At 42.2% G+C, this 25,443-nt stretch overlaps 1 protein-coding gene and 1 non-coding gene across 2 annotated transcripts in view; both read right to left on the bottom strand.

The window, feature by feature from the left end:
• LOC124620054 (gamma-aminobutyric acid type B receptor subunit 2) overlaps positions 1-25,443 on the bottom strand; it is a 434,547-nt gene that overhangs the window by 218,197 nt on the left and 190,907 nt on the right. The window contains exons 6-7 of the mRNA XM_047146721.1: positions 17,372-17,437; positions 4,066-4,251 (exon numbers count right to left, since the gene is read on the bottom strand). Of these exons, the coding sequence (XP_047002677.1) occupies positions 4,066-4,251; positions 17,372-17,437 (252 nt within the window). The remainder of the gene's footprint in view (positions 1-4,065; positions 4,252-17,371; positions 17,438-25,443) is intronic.
• On the bottom strand, positions 620-692 carry Trnat-agu. The gene has a single exon. It is a non-coding gene; the product is annotated as a tRNA-Thr (tRNA).

Here is a 25,443-nt window from a genome sequence, read left to right as displayed (position 1 = left end):
GTGGGTAGAAATTTCAAAACGATTATATCATGAATACCAAAAAAGTAAAACAAGGGCAATGGGGATGTATTCTAATCAAATCAACTTATGTTGAGGAAATTGGATTAGCAATGAGGATTGTATGGGTAGAACCGATAGCTACTGAAGACGTACTGAATCAAATGGAAATAGATGAGCTTTATGGCACGACCAAAAAAAGGGAGCTGTTGATAGCTCACATCAAGTACTTATCAAGCATTCATAAATTTGGTAAGGGAGGGAAGTGAGGAGGATGCGTGATGAGAGGGGGGTAAAAACTGAAGAGACAGACCAACGCACGACTGCAGTAAACAGATACAAATGGATGTAGGTAGCAATAGTTATGCAGAAATGAAGTTTCTTGCACAGAATAAAGTAATGTGGAGATCTGCATCAAACCGGTTTTTGGACTGAAGAACATAGAGATGAAGGCTTCCGGAGTCTACCATCGACTCCTGTCAAAACGCCCTACCGTGACTTTTGGTCACCTTATGGAAATTATGTCGCCTGCCACGGTTTAATTCTGGCAAGGAGTGCCATTTGTACCATACTTAGGCTGAAGTTGTTATATATGCAAACTGAAAGGACGAACAAAAATTTATACCACGGGCGGGATTCGAACCCAGGACTCCAGCTCACTAGGCAGATGCGCTTAACCACTACGCTACCCTGGCACAACGGCTTTGTACAACTGCACAGGCTATCCTAGCACGCTTCTCTCGTCAACCCAAATTCCATTTCCGACTCAGCCCACTTGGTATTTACCCTAATCTCGAAAGTATTTCAGAGGCCCTCCAACTGTACTGCAGTAGCACTTCAGCTTCGATCGAAATGGCGGCTCCCGCTTGAATCTCACGTAAGGTTCCCTAAGGAAATGAAACTGGATGGTTCCAAATCTTAAACGTCTATGATGTATACATGCAGATGAAGTGACTTATGAAACTTTGTACCAATGCTCCTTCTCACTAGGCAGATGCATTAACCACACTAACATCCTGCCAGAGTGGCTTTGCATCGTGACACAGACTACCCTAGTACGTCTCTCTCCTCAGTCCAAATACCCATTCACGACTAACCCCACTTGATATTCCACCTAATCTCGAGCGGCATTGTAAACGCTCTCCAGCTGTAATGGAATGGCACCTCAGCATCGAACAAACTGGGGGAACCTGATTGAAACATAGGCATAGATGCTTTAACCAAATCAAACTACATGGTTCCAGAGAAATTTTCAGGTCTGAAACAAGTATGATGTATATATGACGACTGAAGCGACGAATCACGATCTGTACAAAGGCCGGGATTCGAACCTGGGTATCCTGCTCACTAGTCAGATGCGCTAAGCACTACGCCACACTGGCAAGTTAGCTTTGCACAACTATACAGGCTACCCTAGCATCCCTCCCTCGTCAATCAAAATTCCCATTCAAGCCTTACCCTATTTGGTATTCCTCCTAAATTCGAACAGCATTGTAGAGGCTCTCCAACTGTAATGGAATAGCACATCAGCACCGATCGTAATGGGCGATCCTGCCTTACACCCAGCCCTCCTTTGATCAAATGAAATTACATGATTCCTGTGACTTTACCAAGATTCAATCATCTATGATGTATACAAGCAAACGGAATCGAGGAATGAAAACCTATACCAAGGCTGGGATTCGAACCTGGGTCAGACAGTAGGAAGATGCGCCAGCTACTAGAGCACCATTGGACAGTGGCTTTGCACAACTGCACGTGGACTATCTTAGGACGCCTCCCTTCCAAGGGACCTTTTTAAGACTCAAAAGTCTATGAAATATATAAGCAGACGACACCAACAAATGGAAATCTGTACCAAGGCCGGGTTTCGAAACTGAGTCTCCTTCTCAGTAGGCAGATGCTCCAGCTACTACCCCACCCTGGCACAGTAGCTTTGCACAGCTGCACGGACTCTCTCCTCAGTCGAAATTCTAACTCACGACTCAGCTCATTTGGTATTCCCCTAATCTTGAACAGCATTACAGAGACCCTCCATAGCACCTCAGTATCGAACGAAAGGGGGAATCCTGCTTGAAACCAAGTCATAGCTGTTTTAATTAAATGATACCATATGGTTCCAGAGACAGTTTCAAGTCTCAGAAATTTGTGGGATATATATGCACACTGAATCAACGAATGAAGATTTGTACTAAGGCTGGGATTAGAATGTGTGTCTCCTGCTCTCTAGACAGATGTGCTAACCATAACACCTCCCTGACACAGTGGCTAGGAGATCCTCTGCAATGCTACTAGTGTTTAGAGAGGATACAAAGTTGGTTGAGGCGTGACGGGAATTTGCATCGCGGAGTGGCGTGTTATAGGGTAGTCCGTGCAACAGTGTAGTCTCTCTCAACCAGGGTGGGTAGTGATTAATACTCTACTGGCCATTAAAATTACTACACCACGAAGATGACGTGCTACAGACGCGAAATTTAATCGACAGGAAGACGATGCTGTGATATGCAAATGATTAGCTTTTCAGAGTATTCACACAAGGTTGGCGCCGGTGGCGACACCTACAACGTGCTGACAAAAGGAAAGTTTCTAACCGATTTCTCATACACAAACAGCAGTTGACCGGCGTTGCCCGGTGAAACGTTGTTGTGATGCCTCGTGTAAGGAGGAGAAATGCGTATCATCACGTTTCCGACTTTGATAAAGGTCGGATTGTAGCCTATCGCGATTGCGGTTTATCGTATCGCGATATTGCTGCTCGCGTTGGTCTAGATCCAATGACTGTTAGCAGAATATATAATCGTTGGGTTCAGGAGGGTAATACGGAACGCCGTGCTGGATCCCAACGGCCTCGTATCACTAGCAGTCAAGATGACAGGCGTCTTATCCGCATGGCTGTAACAGATCGTGCAGCCACGTCTCGATACCTGAGTCAACAGGCGGGGACGTTTGCAAGACAACAACCACCTGCACGAACAGTTCGACGACGTATGCAGCAGCATGGACTATCAGCTCGGAGACCACGGCTGCGGTTACCCTTGACGCTGCATCGCAGACAGGAGCGCCTGCGATGGTGTACTCAATGACGAACATAGGTGCACGAATGGCAAAGCGTCATTTTTCCGTTGAATCCAGTTTCTGTTTACGGCATTATGATGGTCGCATCCGTGTTTGGCGACATCGCGGTGAACGCACATTGGAAGCGTGTATTCGTCATCGCCATACTGGCGTATCACCCGGTGTGATGGTATGGGGTGCCGTTGGTTACACGTCTCGGTCATCTCTTGTTCTCACTGAAGGCACTTTGAACAGTGGACGTTAGATTTAAGATGTGTTACGACCCGTGGCTCTACCCTTCATTCGATCCCTGCGAATACCCAATATTTCAGCAGTATAATGCACGACCGCATGTTGCAGGTCCTGTGCGGGCCTTTCTGGATACAGAAAATGTTCGACTGCTGCCGTGGCCAGCACATTCTCCAGATCTCTCACCAATTGAAAACGTCTGGTCAACGATAGCCGAGCAAGTGGCTCGTCACAATACGCCAGTCACTACTGTTGATGAACTGTGGTATCGTGTTGAAGCTGCATGGGCAGCTGTACCTGTAGACGCTATCCACTTTGACTCAGTGCCGAGGCATATCAAGGCCGTTATTACGGCCAGAGGTGGTTGTTCCGGGTACTGATTTCTCAGGATCTATGCAACCAAACTGCGTGAAAATGTAATCACATGTGAGATCTAGTATTTGTCCAATGAATACCCGTTTATCATCTGCATTTCTTCTTGGTGTAGCAATTTTAATGGCCAGTAGTGTATATCTGCCCAGTGAGCAGGAGACCCGGGTTTGAAACACAGCCCTGATACAAAATTTCATTAGTCGCTATATTTGCATGTATACATCATAGATGTTTGAGACTTGAAAAGGCCTTTGGAATGATATAGTTTCAACTGGTCCTCTGCTGAAGGTTGAAAGTTTCACATTCAACTGTAAAGAAAATTGGCAGATCAGTCATTATTCGCCCTAACACCAGGAAGACAGGACAGCTCGGCTGAGCACCGCAGCCGCTCACCATGCCCGAGATGGCGGGCGCGCTGCCGACGAGGCGGTTGTGCGAGGAGACGAGCAGCAGGCCCTCCACGGCGGCGGCCAGCTGCGTGGGCGGGCAGGGGGCCGACGCGTTGCGCCACCAGCGGCTGTCGGGCCCGCCCTGCAGGATCCACGCGTAGTCGCCGCCGAACATGCCCAGCTGGTAGGCCTGCAACACCGCACCACTCACGTCAAGCCTGTCAGCAGATTAAAAGCTGATACACCACTTAATGTTGAAGAAATAGTGGAAGTAATAAAAACTCTAAATAAATTGTACTGGTACTGTAACAACAGCCGTTATTTTGCCAGTGTTTTATTAGGCAACCAGTTTCTATGTTCCAGTCCCATCGTATTAGACCTGTCACATGAATGACACGAAGTACCACACTTGTGCATGTGTAAGACAAGCGACCAATATTCGAAGCTATTTGCAACACAAAACACGACGTTAGCCATTTATGAGGATGAAACCGCCGTCCTTGTGGAAGACTGGAAACCGTCGAACAATCATTTTCTGAGCATTGCTGGTGAATTAAATAAAAATTTAGCTTCTACAGGAAAACATATAACTTTCTTAGCAAATGCCTTTGCGAGATTGATGTCTGAAATACTCATCTGTGATACAGACAGGAGGGAGATTGAGTCAATAATTAAATCACTGAAGACTAACGACTCTCGTGGCTATGATGGAGTGTCTAGCAGAATATTAAAGTACTGTGTTGCACATGTTAGCCCTGTATTTAGCCATATTTGTAAATTTTCCTTTAGGAATGGTCAGTTTCCTGGGCGATTACTCAGTAGTAAAGCCGCTTTATAAAAAGGGAGAAAGGGATAATGTAGATAATTTTAGACCTATTTCTATGCCATCAGTGTTTGCAAAAGTTATTCAAAAGACTATGTAAGTAAGGATAATTGATCATTTTACATCACACGATTTGCTATCAAATGTACAGTTCGGCTTTAGAAGTCGTTTAACAACTGAAAATGCTATATTCTCTTTTCTCTCTGACGTACTGGATGGTTTAAACAAAAGGTTTTGAACACTTCGCATATTTTTTGATTTAGCTAAGGCATTTGATTGTGTTGATCACAAAATATTGCTCCAGAAGTTGGACCATTACGGAATACGGGGAGTAGCTCACAGTAGGTTCACCTCTTACTTTAGCAACAGGCAGCAAAAGGTCATTATTCACAATGGTGATAACGGCTGTGATGTGGGGTCTGAGTGGGGTACTGTCAAGTGGGGGGTGCCCCAGGGATCAGTGTTGGGACCACTCCTGTTCCTTATTTATATAAATGATATGCCCTCTATTATTACAGGTAACTCTAAAATATTTCTGTTCGCTGATGACACTAGCTTGGTAGTAAAGGATGTTGTGTGCAACATCGGCTCAGTTTCATATAGTGCAGTACATGACATCAGTTCATGGCTTGTAGAAAATAAACTAACGCTAAATCACAGTAAGACTCAGTTTTTACAGTTTCTAACACACAATTCAACAAAACTTGACGTTTTAAATTCACAGAATGGGCATATGATTAGTGAAACTAAACAGTTTAAATTTCTGAGTGTTCAGATAGCCCACTTTCAGAATCTTGTTCAGAGACTTAATACTGCCATTTTTACTATTCGAACGGTATCAGAAGTGAGTGATCATACGACACGAAAATTAGTCTGCTTTGCTTATTTTCATTCGGTATTGCCGTATGGTATTATATTTTGGGGTAACTCTTCTCATTCTAAAGGGATATTTTTTACTCAGAAACTGGCGGTTCGGTCAGTAAGTGGTGCTAGTTCACGAACCTCTTGTCGACCTCTGTTCACAAGTCTGGGTATTTTGACATTGGCCTCTCAAAACGTATATTCCATATTGTCGTTTCTTGTTACCAATATTAGTTTATTCCTAAGAATAAGCAGCTTTCACTCGATTAATACTCGGCGGAAATCAAATCTGCATTTAGATCGGACTTCCTTAACACTTGTGCAAAAAGGTGTGCAATATACTGCTACATCCATTTTCAATAAGCTGCCACTCGAATTGAAAAATCTTACCAGTAATTCACTCGCTTTTAAATCGAAACTGAAGAGATTCCTCATGGGTCACCTCTTCTATTCTGTCGAGGAGTTCCTTGAAAAATTAAGCTGATTTTTATTGTACTGCTGATAGCGTTTACTTAAACTTATGGACTGACTTTTTTAAGGCTCATGAACATTTATTTTTATCTGTTATTACGTTTATGTTGTAACTTCATGTACTGACGCGTTCCATGACCTTGGAGATTTGCTCGTCAATTTGGTCCTACGGAACTTAACGAGTAAATAAAAAATAAATTCACGAATACAAACAGCACTCAGAACTGCCGAGCCTTGGTTGGGACGATGGCGTATTAAAGTAAACGTCGACAAGTACGAAGCAGTTCCGTTAACACGCAGACCGAAGCCACTGCGCAAACATCAATACTGTCGACAGGTAACACTGCATGCACGCCCAATACGTTTCCGAGAGAAAGTCAGGCATCTCGGTCTCTGGCTGGACCGGAAACTTACATGAGGGGACCACAATGAATACGTTGCCAACAGAGCGCACGCGAGGCTCAAACAGCTCTACCCAATGCTCAACAGGGAAAGCACACTGAATAGGAGGGTGTCAAGGTCCATATAAGTGACACTGATTAGACCTCTGATGACGTATGCAGCTCCCGTATGGGGATACGCAGCTCCTGCACGCCTGCGTCGCCTGCAGATCATACAGAACGAAGTGTGACGCATCATTAGCAACGCTCTTGCGCTACACACGCACTGTGGATCTTCACAATGAATATCGCCTTGAAAGCCTCAAGGAAGTATACAAAAAAGACGCCACACGACTATACAGGAACTCTAGACACTCGAACAGTCCGTTCATCCTTACTCTGGGAAACTATGATCACAACCAAAGGTAGAAATAAATGAAAACTAATGGAAGCCCTCAGCTGCCAACAGGTGTTATTGATATACCTCAATGGGGACAGCTTACAATGTGCGCTCCGACCGGGATTCGATCCTGGGATCTTTTGCTTACATGGCAGATGCTCTATCCCTCTGGGCCACATAGGGCGCAGAGGACAGCGCGACTGCAGGGACTTATCCCTTGCACGCTTCCCGTGAGACCCACATTCCCAGCCGTCCGCAACCTACATTCGTAATATTCCTAAAGGATATTTGCCCATTTCTGCCCGAACTCTTGCGGGAATCGTCACCTTAGTTGGCGCGAGTAATGAGTGAATGGGCAAATATCCTTTAGGGATATTACGAATGTAGGTTGTGGACAGTTGGGGATGTGGGTCTCACGGGAAGCGTGCAAGGGTTAAGTCCCTGCAGTCGCGATGTCCTCTGTGCCCTCGGTGGCTCAGATGGATAGAGCGTCTGCCATGTTCGAGTCCCAGTCGGGGCACACATTTTCAGCTGCCCCCATTGAGGTATATCAACAACACCTGTTGGTAGCTGAGGGTTTAGATTAATTATCATTTCTTTCTACAGAAGTTGCATGGTCATCATTGGTATCTGTTCTTTCAGAACAGTTACTATCTTCATACAACCATAGGTGAAAGCATAAACGGCCAAAGACTATACTATCTGGGGTATAACTACCTATGGCAAGCTAACATACACCCGCAAGCGGCGATGTCGGCAAGCTTCTGCATAACAGCAACGTTGACTCGATATGCCAGCTGCTATTGAGGCCGACCAACAGGCTAAAGCAGGGAAACCGACGAGCTCGCATACTGACGCACAAACCAACCGCGAAAATTACGCTAAGCTGTGAATCTAGTATACGACCTTTGGGAAACAAAACGATGATGAACCTGTTGCAGGTATGCTGACGCTGACCGAGAAATCAACACCGGCACCCAGGAGCAGTCGCCGAGTAACAGCACCGCACAACGTCAAAGGTATCGACCAGCATGATATCCACTACTAACAAAGCCTCCTTGCACGTCCTGTCGCAGGTAGCAAGAAAACCGCTACTGCTCTTTCAACCCGAGCCAACTATCGCAGCGGTTTTTTTTCTTTCGGCTCTTGCTTTGGCACTATTTTTTCCTGTGCTCTTCAAACCGCTACCCGTTCGTTCAATTTTAAACCTGATCTATCTCCAGATGAGCATGTATTAATGATTAACCTTAACGAGACGCACGCAAACATCGCAGTACCCCTATCCTGCCAGGCCTCACTGTAGTGAAAATTATCCCTATGCAGATGTGGTAGTAGACCTTTTTGTATTGCATATCAGGCCGATGTGGGCGTGGAGGGGCTCCACCTGTTATAATAATCGTATATGGTTGCGTAGATACCCGAGGTTCATGAACATGCGTGTTCTTCGTACATGTGAAGCAACTGTCCATCGCACGTGTGAAGAGCACACATCCTCATGAAGTTGAATACGTTGTCAACAGAGCGCACATGAGGCTCAAATACCTCTACCCAATGAAACCCTTGTCTTAGACATGCACGAGTGATACCTGGTGTCAGTCATGTGACAGCCGGCCGGGGTGGCCGAGCGGTTCTAGGCGCTACAGTCTGGAACCGCGCGACTGCTACGGTCGCAGGTTCGAATCCTGCCACGGGCATGGCTGTGCGTGATGTCCTTAGGTTAGTTAGGTTTAAGTAGTTCTAAGTTCTAGGGGACTGATGACCTCAGCAGTTAAGTCCCATAGTGCTCAGAGCCATTCATGTGACAGGCCTGAAGATGACGTTATTGGAACGTCGAAACTCGTCGTGTAGTAAAAGAATATCGAAATAACGGCTGCTAGTACAGTACTATTCAGTGAACAGCCACTGTCCCACGCTGAGGACAAAAACATGAAGCATCATTTTTTAAATAAGTTACCAAGTGCAAGTACGACTCGTGCACTGAGGTTTCCGTACAAATTTAATTCTGTGTATTGACAGTTCATCCATCCTTTGCTATGAGAATGTAGCATGGATCTCTGCTCCACCCCAGTTCTGTAAGTCCCTCTAGATCCTCGGACCTAACGCATTCTTCCTCGCTTACCGCATCCGTTTACCTTTCCCCACAATAATCATTCAGCAACACGTCAAATTCCCGTCCCCTCTCACCCACACTGATTATCTTCTAACAACCTGCACCATCCGGAAACTCGACACCACTAATCTTAGTTTCTCCTCTACTTTCCAAGTCTGGTATGCCGCCACACCTTTATCAACACATCCTACCGACTGAATACATACACACACTTCACGTACTCACCAACTATCTCCCCCTCCCAGAACAGGAACTCCACCCCAATATTGAACCTAACCTACCAGCTTTACGTCCATCTCAGCTATTCCACCTTATCAAGGCTCCCTCTCCCTCCACTCCCCATATTTTCTTAACCCCTTTTTTCAATGTCTGCCTTTCTTTTCCAAGCCTCACCACTACCCCCCTCAATTCCACCCCATCTTCTGTCGCAACACTCACTCCTACGCCATCGATACTATGTATCAGTCCTCCATCCTTACACCACAATCCTACCGTCCTTATAGATGAACCTCTCCCCTTCAACAATAGATTCCCAAACGGTTTTAGTGCCAGGAAAGTGCTCCTTTTAACCCGGCATCATGTTTTAAACGCTTTTAAATGTGGTCTTATTGTGTATCATTTTACATTTTATTATTACTGTTTTTAACTACAAGTGCAAGAAATCATACCTTTTTAACTTCCCCATTACCTTTCAAAAGTTTTATGTTCATTGTAAATATCCCGCTTTTCTCTTTCATGTTTTTCCTCTCATTGTAAATGAATTGACAGTAAAAGGGAAAACTCATCACAGAAATAGAGAATCTCGACAGTTTTTGCTTGTTTTCGATATCTATACTGACAAGATACCGATCCTGGGATTCTAAGACTGTATCAAAATCTGTGCAATGTTCCTGAGACTATCCTGGGTTACAATAAGAAGCGAACGGGGACTCATGTTTACACATGTAGAGAGACAAGAGTAAATAAAATTTATAAAGAGTAAATAAAATTTATTAAAACATTATTACAGTTTACATTTAACATCCACATTGCCGTAATATTTTTCTATTACGCTTTGGCCGATAGTGAATGGAATGTAAGTTGTAATGGTGAAAAGATATTTTTACGTGATATAATTACAGTGCAAATATTTTAGGAATTTTTCCTTTACTTTTACTGTGAAACCTAGATTCTTACCAAACATAATGACAGTAGGTCAACGGGAAGTACCCTATAGATTTTGCTGAGTGGGTTTGCAAGTATCAAAATCTAACACCAACAGCCATATATTTTGGTTGCACTGACTATGAAGCTTCAATTTTTTGCACCATCAGGGGGCTAATTTCAAGGCGATACGTCTACTTGCTCGTGAGAATAAGAGGTTTTGACAGACTGACAGACACAAAGTCGAATAACAAATGACATGAAAATTCTATTTTCGTGTGATATAATATCAAATTGGCAAAATTTGGATTTTTGTCTTTATTTGTATTGTGAAACTTCACTTCTCGCAAAATTTCGTGATTCTAGGTCAACGAAAAGTGCCCTATGTGTTTTGATAAGTGAGTTTGCGAGTATTAAAATAAGTTACATAAATGTCCGTAACTTTTCATTACATCGACGTAGAAGCTTAAATATTTTACACCGTCAAGTGACCATACACTTCAGAATATGACGTAAATTTCCATTTGATACGTGTGTCCATTCCTGAGAGAAACTGTTTTTAACGGCCAGACAGACAGAAAGACCGACAACAAAGTAATACTGTAAGGATTCCGCTTTTACTGATTAAGTTATGTAACCTTAAACATAACGAAATCTACCGGGGAAGACGCCACAGCAGCTGAACTTGTAAAACAGTCTGCAGCAAAAATTATTGAGAATGTACAAATAATCTTTGAATAAAATTTGAAAATGGGAAAGATTCAAGTCGAATGAAAAATGGTTATGAATGGTAACAAGCAAGGTGTTTACAGTTACAAATGTGTATCCCTTTTACCAGTTGCTTACAAGATATTCTCAGCAATAATAGCAGAGTACGATCTACGCTTTATTGTTAACTGGGTGAGTATCAAGAAGGGTGTAGAAGAAAAAGATCCTACTCAAACAGATTTTCAATCAGAAAACCATAATTCGTCACAAATTAATAAACTCTAAAGGCACTGTGACATTTATTGGTTTTAACAAAGCTTCTGACACCGTCCATAAACGAAACCCTAGAAAAGGTACTCTATGAATTTGGAATTATTACTAAGTTGTTAAAACGAATCCGAGGAACTCCAACAGGCGCAATCTTAAACGCCAAGTCTACAGGTCACAGACAAGGTAATTTTCTTCTTTTTACCTGTGTAATGGAAAAATTGTAAAAATTCTGAATGAAAAACTGAAAGACTTCAAATTCGCCAGTCGTGCTAGGAAGAACGAACAAAGGTGCCGCAATAAATTGCCAGGCATTTAGGGATGATATTGCCACACTTTCGGAACGCATGACAGATTCAGTTGTACAAGTCAATCTCCTGGAACAAACAACCAACGTGACAGGCTTAAAAATCGCTGCAATCCCACCTACCACCATTTCAATTTCATTACAATATTAATTTCGTCAGAAATGTGTCACTCGGTTGTCAGATAAACTTGCTTTTCACCTTCTCTTTCCTAGTGGTTCCAATGCGTAATTCCTCGTTGCACGCTAAACAGTCACCAGTTCTTGAATATTTTTCCCATCGTAGATCCAAGTCTCACATCCATCAGCAAAAGCTATTCACAAATTACAAATTTTCCGGTTCAGACACATTAGAAAATTCGTTTTGCAAGCATTCGGTAAGATATCAAAAGAACACCAGGCACTAATAGGCTTTGATTAGTTATTTGCCTGTCATTTCTGTTGTTGACTTCTACTGATCTAAATAGAAGAACTTAGCAACGGCATCTTGGACATCATTATTAATTTGTGCTATGTTGCTTTGCATGTCTCCATTTCTCATTATTTCTGGGTCACTGTAAGTGTTTTTTTTTCTTTTTTAATTTACTCTAAAAGTGCTTTGTTCAGTTATTCTGTTAGCGACCGAAGATTCTCAACATCAGAGAAAACAGTATTACGTCGTTAGTAAAACGAAGTTTCTGTGTTCGTTCCTTTAACCTCTGTTTCTCCTCGTTCCTCCCAATTAAACTTCCTGTAGGGCAGCACATTTAGTGATATGGAAACTAGCTGCCTGACTCTTTCAGTTCCGAATTTTAAGCTATCCTCGGTGATGTTTATGAATTCGGTACCTTTATGTAAATCCCTTGCATTACATTACCATATGTTGGTTCGATGTCTTGTGTGTAAAGTGTAGTCGGCTGTGCTGCAACCTCTTCCGAAGCGAGAATTTCGCTTTGCTTCTGGCAAACTGATGCCACTTTCTACGCGATTGATGGTTATTTTAGTGAAAAAGTCTGCATTATAAAGATGAAGCTGGTACATCTATATCTACAGGATTACTCTGCAATTCACATTTAAGTGCCTGGCAGAGGGTTCATCGAACCACAATCATACTATCTCTCTACCATTCCACTCCCGAACAGCGCGCGGGAAAAACGAACACATAAACCTTTCTGTTCGAGCTCTGATTTCTGTTATTTTATTTTGATGATCATTCCTACCTATGTAGGTTGGGCTCAACAAAATATTTTCGCATTCGGAAGAGAAAGTTGGTGACTGAAATTTCGTAAATAGATCTCGCCGCGGCGAAAAACGTCTTTGCTTTAATGACTTCCATCCCAACTCGCGTATCATATCTGCCACACTCTCTCCCCTATTACGTGATAATACAAAACGAGCTGCCCTTTTTTGCACCCTTTCGATGTCCTACGTCAATCCCACCTGGTAAGGATCCCACACCGCGCAGCAATATTCTAACAGAGGACGAACGAGTGTAGTGTAAGCTGTCTCTTTAGTGGACTTGTTGCACCTTCTAAGTGTCCTGCCGATGAAACGCAACCTTTGGCTCGCTTTCCCCACAATATTATCTTTGTGGTCTTTCCAGCTGAAGTTGTTCGTAGTTTTAACACCCAGGTACTTAGTTGAATTGACAGCCTTGAGAATCGTACTATTTATCGAGTCATCGAATTCCAACGGATTTCTTTTGGAACTCATGTGGATCACCTCACACTTTTCGGTGTTTGGCGTCAACTGCCACCTGCCACACCATACAGCAATCTTTTCTAAATCGCTTTGCAACTGATTCTGGTCTTCGGATGACCTTACTAGACGGTAAATTACAGCATCATCTGCGAACAACCTAATAGAACTGCTCAGATTGTCACTCAGGTCATTTATATAGATCAGGAACAGCAGAGGTCCCAGGACGCTTCCCAGGAGAACACCTGATATCACTTTCATTCGATGATTTGCCGTCTGTTACTGCGAACTGCGACCTTCCTGACAGGAAATCACGAATCCAGTAGCACAACTGAGACGATACCCCATAGGCCCGCAGCTTCATTAGAAGTCGCTTGTGAGGAACGGTGTCTAAAGCTTTCCGGAAATCTAGAAATACGAAATCAACTTGAGATTCCCTTTCGATAGCGGCCATTATTTCGTGCGAATAAAGAGCTAGCTGCGTTGCACAAGAACTATGATTTCTGAAACCATGCTGATTACGTATCAATAGATCGTTCCCTTCGAGGTGATTCATAATGTCTGAATACAGTATATGCTCCAGTAAGTTATTTAAATATCGTCTGGTTCCTTTCTTTTGAAGCATAATTTCAGTTTTGGGGAATTATCACCCTCGGCCGACATTTTACATACAAAGTCGTTGTTTCTCTTCGAATCCCTCCAGTTTTAACCACTTTCACTGAAAGACACACATCGGGTCGACGCGCCATAATTTCGTTGAGTGTACTTTACTTGCTAACCTAGTATGTTGGAAATTACACTACTGGCCATTAAAATTGCTACACCACGAAGATGACATGCTACAGACGCGACATTTAACCGACAGGAAGAACATGCTGTGATAAGCAAATGATTATCTTTTTAGAGCATTCACACAAGGATGGCGCCGGTGGCGACACCTACAACGTGCTGACATGAGGAAAGCTTCCAACCGATTTCTCATACACAAAGAACAGTTGACCGGCGTTGCCTGGTGAAACGTTGTTGTGGTTCAAAAAAAATGGTTCAAATGGCTCTGAGCACTATGGGACTTAACATCTACGGTCATCAGTCCCCTAGAACTTAGAACTACTTAAACCTAACTAACCTAAGGACATCACACACATCCATGCCCGAGGCAGGATTCGAACCTGCGACCGTAGCAGTCGCGCGGCTCCTGACTGAGCGCCTAGAACCGCTAGCGTTGTTGTGATGCCTCGTGTAAGGCGGAGAAATGCGTACCATCACGTTTCCGACTTTGATAAAGGTTGGATTTTAGCCTACCGCGATTGCGGTTTATCGTGTAGCGACATTGCTGCTCGCGTTGGTCGAGATCCAATGACTGTTAGCATAATATGGAATCTGTGGGTTCAGGAGGGTAATACGGAACGCCGTGCTGGATCCCAACGGCCTCCTATCACTAGCAGTCGAGATGACAGGCATCTTATCCGCATGGCTGTAACGGATCGTGCAGCCGCGTCTCGATCCCTGAGTCAACAGCTGGGGACGTTTGCAAGACAACAACCATCTGCACGAGCAGTTCGACGACGTTTGCAGTCTTGTTGCAACCCTTGTTCACAGTACGAGCAGCCCTTAGTGGCTCGCCATCTCACAACTATTCGTGACGTCGCCTTTACGGCTTAGATCTTTTTTAATATGTGACTTGTAAGTGCTGCATCTTTTCCAGTCAGTACAAACTTTAATTTTATTAATGTACTATATACCTATTATGTTTTAGAACAGTTAGTCTAATTCTGAAGACGACGCTCATAGTAGCGTCGAAACCTGGTCAATTTTGACTTAATATTTGTGACCGAGGGCTTATTTGTTCCAATATAATATAATACACCAGTTCAACAGCTTTCCAACTTAAATTTTGTAGGATGTGATGTGAGCTATGACATGGACAAGGACACAGAAAATATCATTAACAAAAATCAGTGAATACGTGGAATGATAAACATTACAGAACAATATATGGAAGGAAACAAAATTGAAATTTTATAAAACCATGACTATACCTGCATTATTATTGGGAATTAAGTAATGAATTCCTAAAAATCACGGTAAAAGCAAACAACAAGCAGCAGAAATGAAATATCTTGGGAAAGTGAGAGATGTTTCCAGGGAATACTGTATAAGAAATGAAGATATTAGGAATGAACTAGATATTTATAATATTAATGAAAAGATCGAAGGAAATAAAACATAATGAAAACATGACCTACAGGAATGAGTGTAGAGAGAATCCCACGCCTTGTCCATGCAATACCAGGCAAGAGGAAGAAGAGACGCTGGAAGCCTCAGAATGGGGTGGCAGTGAAAAGTGAAGACGGCACAGTCACGAGCGGCTAAGCCTTGAAGTGCAGAAGAAGAAGAAGAAGGAGGAGGAGGAGGAGGAGGAGGAGAGAAGGAGAAGGAAAATTTAATTTGATCTCCTGTTTCACACAAATGCTCTTCTGTATATGGTATTCAATGTATTTCAGATCCTCCTCCAAATATACTTCTCCCTGAATAATCCACTAATCTCTCTTTAGATTTTGAAAGTCTCTAATTTATTGTCTCCAAATATCAGTCAAGAGGTGCAGCTGGGTTCCTATGGTCCATATTGTTTTCTTCTCAGTCGAAACTCGCGAAGTAAAGCGAGAACACAGGTCTAGCGGGTCTGAAGCGAATACCGAAGATCCGCCAGTCTACTCGCACGTTCGCTTTTCTGCCATGGTGTAGGGGTTCGACTAAGCATGTAAACAGCAAGTGCTAAGACTCGGCCGAGCCATTGTCACAACATTGTCAGCCTACGCCTGTTTTTAGATCTCTCAGGTTGGAATCAACACGACCCGACCGCATGTTGATCAGGTTCCAGTGGAGACCTCATATCATTTTTTTTTCATTTAGCAGTCGGCAAGAATTACGTCATCCGTTATACACGTACTTCAGACGGTAGCAAACTAATAACGCCGTTAGCAGTGTGGCTTTTTGGGAATAATTGGTCCTAGTCAAATTTCTTACGTCACTGATCCTAACAGCTGTGTGGTGTGAACATATGGAGTAGGAATTGGGGTATGACCTAGTTGGTTCCCTTAATCTTCATTAAGTTGTAATTAAGGGCTTCCTCATGCTCCAGTTCTTAAACGTAGCCAGCTTTTGTACGTGTATAAAACATCATTACAAGTTAGTAATCTGATATGCAGGCCAGTTTCCGCTAAAAGGAGATTCATCAACAGATTATAATTCAGACCTAATCGTAATGCAACTGAGAGAAGGCAAACATCAGTTTACAGCTTGCTTTTTGTAAATTTTTCACCAAAATAACGTACAGAAGAATATAAATAAACTGGTTAAATAGTTACGAATTATAGAAAGACATGGTGTTTTTAGCACAGCTACAGCCAACGAACTGAACTTCAAAAAACGTTCAAATGTGTGTGAAATCTTATGGGACTTAACTGCTAAGGTCATCAGTCCCTAAGTTTACACACTACTTAACCTAAATTATCCTAAGGACAAACACACACACCCATGCCCGAGGGAGGACTCGAACCTCCGCCGGGACCAGCCGCACAGTCCGTGACTGCAGCGCCGTAGACCGCTCGGCTAATCCAGCGCGGCGAACTGAACTTCAGGAGGGTATTTCATAAGATAGTCCCACCATAGTCTTTCTTATGGGGGCTTGGGGGGCGGGTGGACTTTGGGAAACGTAACTGAATTTTTTTCTCTCAAAACTTTTCCTTCAAATCACTGAAGGAGAAACTGCCGCTTTCATTTTTCAATACTGCTGCCATCAGCAGCTGGGATCTTGTTTGTGTTATTCACGCCTATTGATGACTCTATAATTAACAAACAGAGACCGAGTGAGGTGGTGCAGTGGCTAGCACGCTGGATTCGCATTCGGGAGGACGACGGTTCAAATCCGCTTCCCGCCATCCAGATCTAGGTTTTCTGTGATTTCCCTAAATCGCATCAAGAAGATGCCGAGATGGTTCCTTTGAAAGGGCACGGTCCGCTTCATTCCCATATCCGATGGGACCGATGACCTCGCTGTTTCATTCCTTCCCCCAAATCAACCAACCAACCATCAAAGAGAGTCAAATTTTTTACGATTCTTTCGATAGGTAAGATAAGAAAGAAAAGAAAAGCATGTTTCATACCTCACAAAAAATCTTCGGAGCCACCTGCTGCGAGAAACTGCCGATGATGATCCTGGTGTCAAGATCCTGTAACAAAAAATGCAATGTATCCTCAACAATGACCTCAAGTCGCAGAAGATCGATAAATCAATGTTGTTAATTTAATGACAATTTTGTATTTTTTAGATCTTCGAACATACTAACGTGATATATCTAAGTGAACGAATTTATCTGAAGATATGCACTAAGATGGAAGTACTATGTTGGACAGAGTAAAAGTTTATGAACATCGCCAATGAAACCTCTCTCGGCATACGCTATACATGCTAGATGAATATCTGAATATAGGACAAAGCGACATAACCTACAAGCGAATGAACGAAAATACCGCAACAATTTACTCGTACTTTTCTGCGCTCATAAAAGGGTGTAGGAAAGGTCTAAATTTATCGCAAGGGTGAACGAAAGTTGGAGGTCGCGCTTGTGCTATTCAAGATGAGCAGCCTGTGCGCTGCCAGCAAGTTTCTCCCGCTCCTTTTTCTCTCTCTCTCTTCCTCCTCCTTCTCCTCCATCTCGTCTTCCTCCTCCTCCTCATCATTATCATTGCCATGACCAAAACAAACACGATACAAGTCTACGCACACACGCTATCCGAGACGGTCATATTTCTTCCACCCCTCAAGTGGCGTCGGTAGGAAGTTTTGCGTCAGATTGTAACTACCGTGCTTCACATAAAAAATCGAAGATAATGATAAGTTTTCTGAAATTTATTCCAACGCCAGCAGATTGCAGAATGTGAGGAAACAGAGGTCAACATTTGTTCTGCCGACAGTAGGACACCGAGATGGAGGGGGGGGGGGGCGGTAGAGGGCATTTCGACGGAGCTCATTGATTCGTGGAAGCGGCGAGGAGGACAATTCAAATTTTAAAAGGACAAAATTACAGGAATTTTAAAAGGAGCCTAGAAGAACAATGCCGATGAGCAATACAGAAACATATGGTTAAATTACGACAAGTACACGTATGTAAAACCATTCCCAACGATTCACAACTAAAACTGCAGATAGGAAGGCTGGGGTTGAATCAGAGGCGAGCTGGAAACCATGAGTAAACGACGTATTGCCTCTCGTATGCGTGAAATGGAATAAATTTGATTTAGTTAATAAAGTAAACAGTCAATCAACTGTCGGAAGTCTATTAATTTAAACATGGCCTAAATTTAGATACTATTAGAAGTATCTTCCTCAGAAGTGCATGATCTTACCTAAGATATTGTAAGAAAACCACTAATTTCAACAACCAATTATAATTTAAAATAATTAAAACTGACAATTGCAAACTGAAACTATTGATCACTTCTTCACATTAATTAAGACATGTTACATGAATCATGAACTAACAAGCTCATGCCACATGCAGTACTTATAATTAAAATGTCCATTAGAACTGAAAAAAGGAAGAAAGGCAAATGAACTAGTCGCGCAGCGTCTAGCTATAGTTCTTACGTAAAGTACCGCAGAGAGCTCCATATGTTGTGAGCTGATGCCGTAATAAAAAGCTCAGTTACGTAATACTCATATTTTTCTGCTTTGACATGCCATTGTAAGAAATAATAATCGATGTTGCTACCACTATAAAACAGTATGACGGTAAAGAAATAATTGTAATTTACCAGTGCTACTTCATTACTGTTGAGGTCTTTTATACTGGTAGCAACACCAGTAGTAACTATTTATGAGAACGGAAAGTGGGTGCAGAAAAAGAGAAATATTACATAAATGACCTGTTTTTTATGGCATCGGCTCGCAATGTTTGATGTGCTCTGCAGTAGATTACATAAGCCTTTGCTGGAGTTACGCTTCCAGGTCGATATTTGTCTTTGTTTAACAGCCATACACATGTCCTTCATAGAGTTTTAATGGACATTTTAATTATAATTACTACATGTGACGTGAACTGGTTAGCGCGTGTTTCACGTAACATGTTTTAATTAATCTAAACTAGTAAGTAATGTCTCCTGTTTGCAACTGGGAATTTTAATAGCCGTATTGTGGCGAAACAAGCGCTGTATCATTTGAGAGATACAGAGACGGGAAAGTGTGCAAGTGTAACACCGTAGATTAGACACTACATACCTTTTGTTGATACGTTTTGCTTTCTGTTTTGTTCAACATTCCATCGTTGAGCTGCTTTAAATGTTGTTTGATTGAATCGATAACACAAAATTGTATATTCCTTTCTTTGTAAAAACTGTGATGTCATGGTTTGATTCTATGCAATGTAGTGTATCTATCATTTCAATTCTTTGTGTCATTTGGAGGGAACAAAACTTACTGATGTAATTGTAGTTTCTGTGTGAATAATATTTTTGTAGAAATGTCAATATGTGTAAATGTTCTGTTTTATTTAATATGTTTGGTTTCTGTTATGTAAACTGCTGACCTTCACTTACGGTTTTTAATTATTTTGTATGTAAAAGGTGGTGTGGGTCCCCTCGGGAACGGAACTTTGTAGCGCACGCAAAATGTGGTTGGCATGTATGGAAAGGTGGAACAAAGATTCAGTCGGGGACGAGCTGCCAAACTATCAACAGCTCATGTAAAATGAAACTTCCTGCCAGATTAAAACTGTGTGCCGGACCGAGATGGTAATGCACTTGCCCGCGAAAGGCAAAGGTCCCGAGTTCGAGTCTCGGTCCGGCACATAGTTTTAATCTGCCAGGAAGTTTCATATCAGCGCACACTCCGCTGCAGAGTGAAAATCTCATTCTGGAAACATCCCCCAGGCTGTAACTTAGCCATGTTTCCGCAGTATCCTTTCTTTCAGGAGTGCTAGTTCTGCAAGGTTCGCAGAAGAGCTTCTGTTAAGTTTGGAAGGTAGGAGACGAGGTAATGGCAGAAGTAAAGCTGTGAGGACGGGGCGTGAGTCGTGCTTGGGCAGCTCAGTTGGTAGAGCACTTGCCCGCGAGAGGCAATGGCCACGAGTTCGAGTTTCGGTCCGGCACACAGTTTTAATCTGCCAGGAAGTTTCATATCAGCACACACTCCGCTGCAGAGTGAAAATCTCATTCTGATCATGTAAAAGTTGTGTATTGTGCTGGTTCCGAGAGAGGCTTTTCCTGACGCTTTCCAATGCCTCGGATGGATGGATAAAGAGCTGGAACTATTCTGAAATTGGTATTTATAATCGCCACCTGCAAATCCACCTACCAACATGCAATCGCCACCACTTTGCGCAATCACTGAAAAGGAACCAAGGAATTATAATAATGTACAGTGAAGGATCAGCTCATGTGGATGATTTGGTTGTTTTCAATAATAAGGTAACCAAAAGACATTTATGAAAACTTACCTTGATTTATCCTCTGTCACATTTCCACTTAGGATCCTTCCCATGCTAAAGTGATTACCGAGTGTCTTTATTGAAAGAACATTAAAGCTCAGTGATTTACTAATTAATGCCACTTGAAGATAGTAAGAAGAAACTAAGTTAAAGTTAATGTAGCAGAAATGAGTAATATAGTATATGATGCTTGCTTAAAATAATTTTTCTATTAAAACTGCTTATTAATATTTTGTTGCCAACTTCTAAAGTGAATGTTCTCAAAACTGTGGCTTATAGAGCTTTGCAAATTAAATGATTACAGTGCAGTCTGTCGAAAATACCCAAAGGTGAGCTATTGTCTTATAGCCACATCAAGTTGTGTTCTACTGCAGTAAAAGTTGAGAACTATTACTGTTGAAAGTTACATGTTCATGTTTGTTAAGGGCTTGTTTCTTTAGTGTATTGAAAGTGTGTTTAGTTTTCTCTGCTACAGTGGTCAGGATTAAGGGCCCCCCCTCCATTGAAAGTAGTTCAAATGCACAAAGTTACTTAATTATAGAACGTTTTAATTACTCTTGCTATTCAAGTCAAATTCTGTACAATATTGTTACTGTTTAAATATTTACGTAATTCTAACTTTCACTTCCGGTAAGCCACAACCGTTACGTATATTACGGTCAACACAACTTAATTTCTTTTGAGAGGGTAACACTGCTCTGCTTCTTTATACTGCAATTGCTTTAATAAAAATGATTTCATTTATACGAACTACCTCCAGCTTTGAGGTTATGGTATAACAGTGGCAGGCAAAAGTGTTATACAAGGACTTACCCCAGTCCACTGCTACCAGCGCCGTGTCACCATAACGCGTCTGTGTGTAGCAAACAAGTATTGCACCACAATTTAAGAATGAACTTAAGAGTTAAAGTTGCTTTTCCAAACTTTGTCAGAATGTGCTTTAGTATATTAATGTTTAAACTGTCAATTCTCAGACTGATCAGATAAATATTTTTCCCTAAATACATGTTTTTAAGAAAAACATTACTGGTGCTAAATAATAAAGCTAGGAATCCAAAAATTGGTCATAAGGCGCAGATGTAAGTCAAAATTAACTGGTACAAGTCTCAACATGATTAAAGCAATATTTTGGTCAGGAGCCACATTTTAAAGAAAAACTGAAGGCGCTAAATATTAGACTTAGAAATATGAAAATTTGTATGAAGCTTCAGTTTAGTATAAAAGTATTAATTATGTAACCCCAGTGCCGCACGGGATTAGCCGAGCGGTCTTCGGCGCTGCAGTCATGGACTGTGCGGCTGGTCCCGGCGGAAGTTCGAGTCCTCCCTCGGGCATGGGTGTATGTATTTGTCCTTAGGATAATTTAGGTTAAGTAGTGTGCAAGCTTAGGGACTGATGACCTTAGCAGCTAAGTCCCATAAGATTTCACACACATCTGAATTTTTGTAACCCCAGGGAGCTACCTCTAATAGTTTCCGAGTAATTTGCTGAAAACTTAATTTGGAACAAAAACGTCCTTATTAGTAGTGGATTAAGTATTTGTTATCTTAATGCTAGAAAGTTTTGGTTACAGCACGTGATGAAACCTATAGATCTATAACAAGTTCCAAGGCCTTGACGTTATTAACAATCAAAACGAGGTCTCCTAAACTTGTAGTTCAGAGGGCGTGTTCTACTATCAGTTCCGTTCTAAAAATTCTAGACGGCTAAGTTTAAATGCAGGCGAGCTAAAACGTTTTCTCTGATTTTAACCAACTTAACTATATTCATACAAAAAATTACGAAAATTCAAAATTAATACACAACCGAGTTATGAAATGTTATGCGTCTGCGAAAGCGGCCGTTTAGAGGCTGCTACTGTGGGCATAGAGCGGATAACAGTAGATGTTCCCTTGGCCGTCCGCGGCGCCCGTAGATAAATACAGCCTCAGAGGCAAGACTAGAGTCTTTACTTCGCACCCAGCCACCGTAGGATCCGCGCCAGTTAAACGCCGGAGTACGCGCTGCCTCGGATGACGTCAGAGATAGGATGTTAACTAAACGTGTATTTTCAGGAATAATAAAAAGTGAACTCGCGAGGAATGTACAACCGTCCTGGATCGTTCAGATTTTGACAAGTCTTCACTTCGCACCCTGCTGCCGTACTGTCCGCGTCAGATAAACACAGGATTTCGCACTGCCTCAGATGACGTCACAGCCAGATCGCAACTTAACTCATGTTTTCGGAACAAATAGGAAATGAAATCGCGAGGACTGTACATCATCTTGGATCGCTTAGATTTCACGGAAGTAACTATAAGTGTGTTGCCCGTAATGTTAACAAAACCGCGTGGCAAGTGGTGACAATTATTTTCCACTTTTTTGGCGAGCAATTATTTTGATTATTAAAAGATAGGGCGAAAGACAATTTAATAGGAACTTACCGTAGACGTCGCCTCTGAACTGCTCATAGTGGTGTTAAGGATTGGGAGATTTGTTATTAGTATTAACATAAAGAATATAACGATGATGTGCATGTGAAACTTTACGAAATATGTATATCAATCACAACTCAAAAGCTTCATTTATAATCATAGTCGTGATCCCGCTGAACAAATAGAGAATCGAAACATTTCCTTCAGTGGGATGGACAAGAATGTGGACTTGGCAGACTGAGAACTATGGTCAGTATGACCTCCATCGCTTTCTGGATGACCACAGAAATAGTTCCTAGGCTCTCGTAAAAGACTGGGAACTATATTTCAAATATTCTAATATTTTCTTATGACATATTAATTATTATTATTAACCCGCCGCTCCACAGTATGTCATGATTGGAAGCTAAAAATTACTTGGTATTCTCGTAATTTTTTGGCAAGATTATGCACTTCTGAAGAAAATTACTGTTTTTTGTCGTAATTTTTAGGTAACATCATGTACACTTACATGAAGTTTTGTAATAGCAAATACTTTCAGTGTTTAACTTGTGTTTACTTTCTGACATAAACGAGCAGCTATGTTAAGATTTTTGGCCACTGGGAGAAAAATTCTAGTTGTTGTCCTCGTTAGCCACGTTTCTCTCCACGAGGCTAAAATCTAGCACGCCAGATTCTTTATTTCACGCTTCGCGGTGTAGTGCTACTTGGAATTCCACGCTGTGACGTCATCGGCTTCTGTTTCACGTGCGTTTTTACGTCCCTTGACAGGATGGCTTTAGGCTAAGTGTTACACCGGCAGGGAGCCTACGTATCGGTGCAGGGCAGGCCCCAGTGATCAGGAGGGCGCTACGCTAGTCACCAGGCCTTGCTGAGCGAGAAAGAATTTTACCACGGTGAGCACAAATTGATCACACGACATTTCATTCGGCTATTATGTCGCAACGCGCTCTCTGGAAATTACAGGATCTAATTGGCCAGAGCAACGTTGTCTTTGCTCGTCTCGCATTTCATTACAAGAAGTCGGATTTGTACTAGGAATAATTAGAACACAACCGGACGGGAGAAGTGGGGGAGAGTGGGGGGGGGGGGGGGGGGGGGGGGAGGTAGGACGTCGCAAGATATTGAGCAAAGCGGTTACCATACTGATGTTCAACTTTTATGTCGAACACACATTGAAGGAGGAAATGTTGGAACTGTTCCGAAAAGAATCAGAGACACAAGTTAGACTTATTTGTCTATGCGTGTTATGTTAAGTTAGAACAGACGCGAATACAATTGGCACTGTAATGTTCATTGCATCCAAAAACTCAGAAAATAATATTGTGACTAGATCAATTCCCAGTTCTGTTAACTTTTTTTCTCTCTGAAGGATGTCATATTCGTCGTTGACTGTAGCAATTATTTATTACACAATTGCAATTTCGACCTTTGGGCCATTTTCGTGTGGTACTGTAATATATTTTGCTTCAGCACTTGTTAGACATTAAAATCCTCCGACATGTAAATACGTCATCCTCAAAAAAACGTAGACGTCGGGAGATTTTAAAGTCTCACATATGCTGAAGCAAAACATTTTGCAGTACCAATCGACAACAGCTCAAAGACCAAAGTGCAGTTGTGTAACAAATAGTTTCTGCACTCAACTGCGAATATGATGTCGTTACAAAATTCTGCATGTCTGTCAACCCCGACCATGAGAAGTTAATCAGTTAACATGGTTAGTCCATGTCGTGGATCTCGGTCAACACCTGCACCTCAACGAATCGAGTATCGTTCACAATGGAAGACTCCTACGTAATAATGTTATTATTGCAATGTTATAATTTTGCGATTTTTTGCTGTTTTAATGTTTGTTGATGATCCAGTTGATGCTAGCCTTTACCCTCGGACATGCTTTCGAATATCTCGACGTGTCCTATCACGAACTGGACAATATAATTCAATACGTAGAATTTAAGTATTATTGAAATGTTCCAACGTGTCAATAACATAATAGTACAACGCATCTGCTTTTCAATTCGTGTTTTTGACATTTTGTAGAGTGGGGTGAAATTTCATACGTGTATCCATGCAGTTACTACAATTGCAAAACTTAGTGTGCCTGATGATTACCAATCAAATCTACCAGTAATAATAAAGATTTTCATAACAGCTAATTGTGGTACAACGTGAGTTTTGACGGGTGTAGTTGATTTTCCAGCAACACGGGCCTAGTAAATACTAGGGCCCCCGTTGCCCGGCAGCCTGGCTCAGCGGCTAAGTCCTTGAAGCGGACTTAGCCGCTGAGCCAGGCTGCCGGGCAACACGGGCCCTAGTATATACTAGGCCCGTGTT

This window comes from Schistocerca americana, chromosome 6 (assembly GCF_021461395.2).
Source record: "Schistocerca americana isolate TAMUIC-IGC-003095 chromosome 6, iqSchAmer2.1, whole genome shotgun sequence".
Taxonomy (NCBI): Eukaryota; Metazoa; Arthropoda; class Insecta; order Orthoptera; family Acrididae; genus Schistocerca; species Schistocerca americana.
The sequence above is the reverse complement of the archived record's forward strand: the minus strand, read 5'-3'. Positions and strand labels throughout refer to the sequence as shown.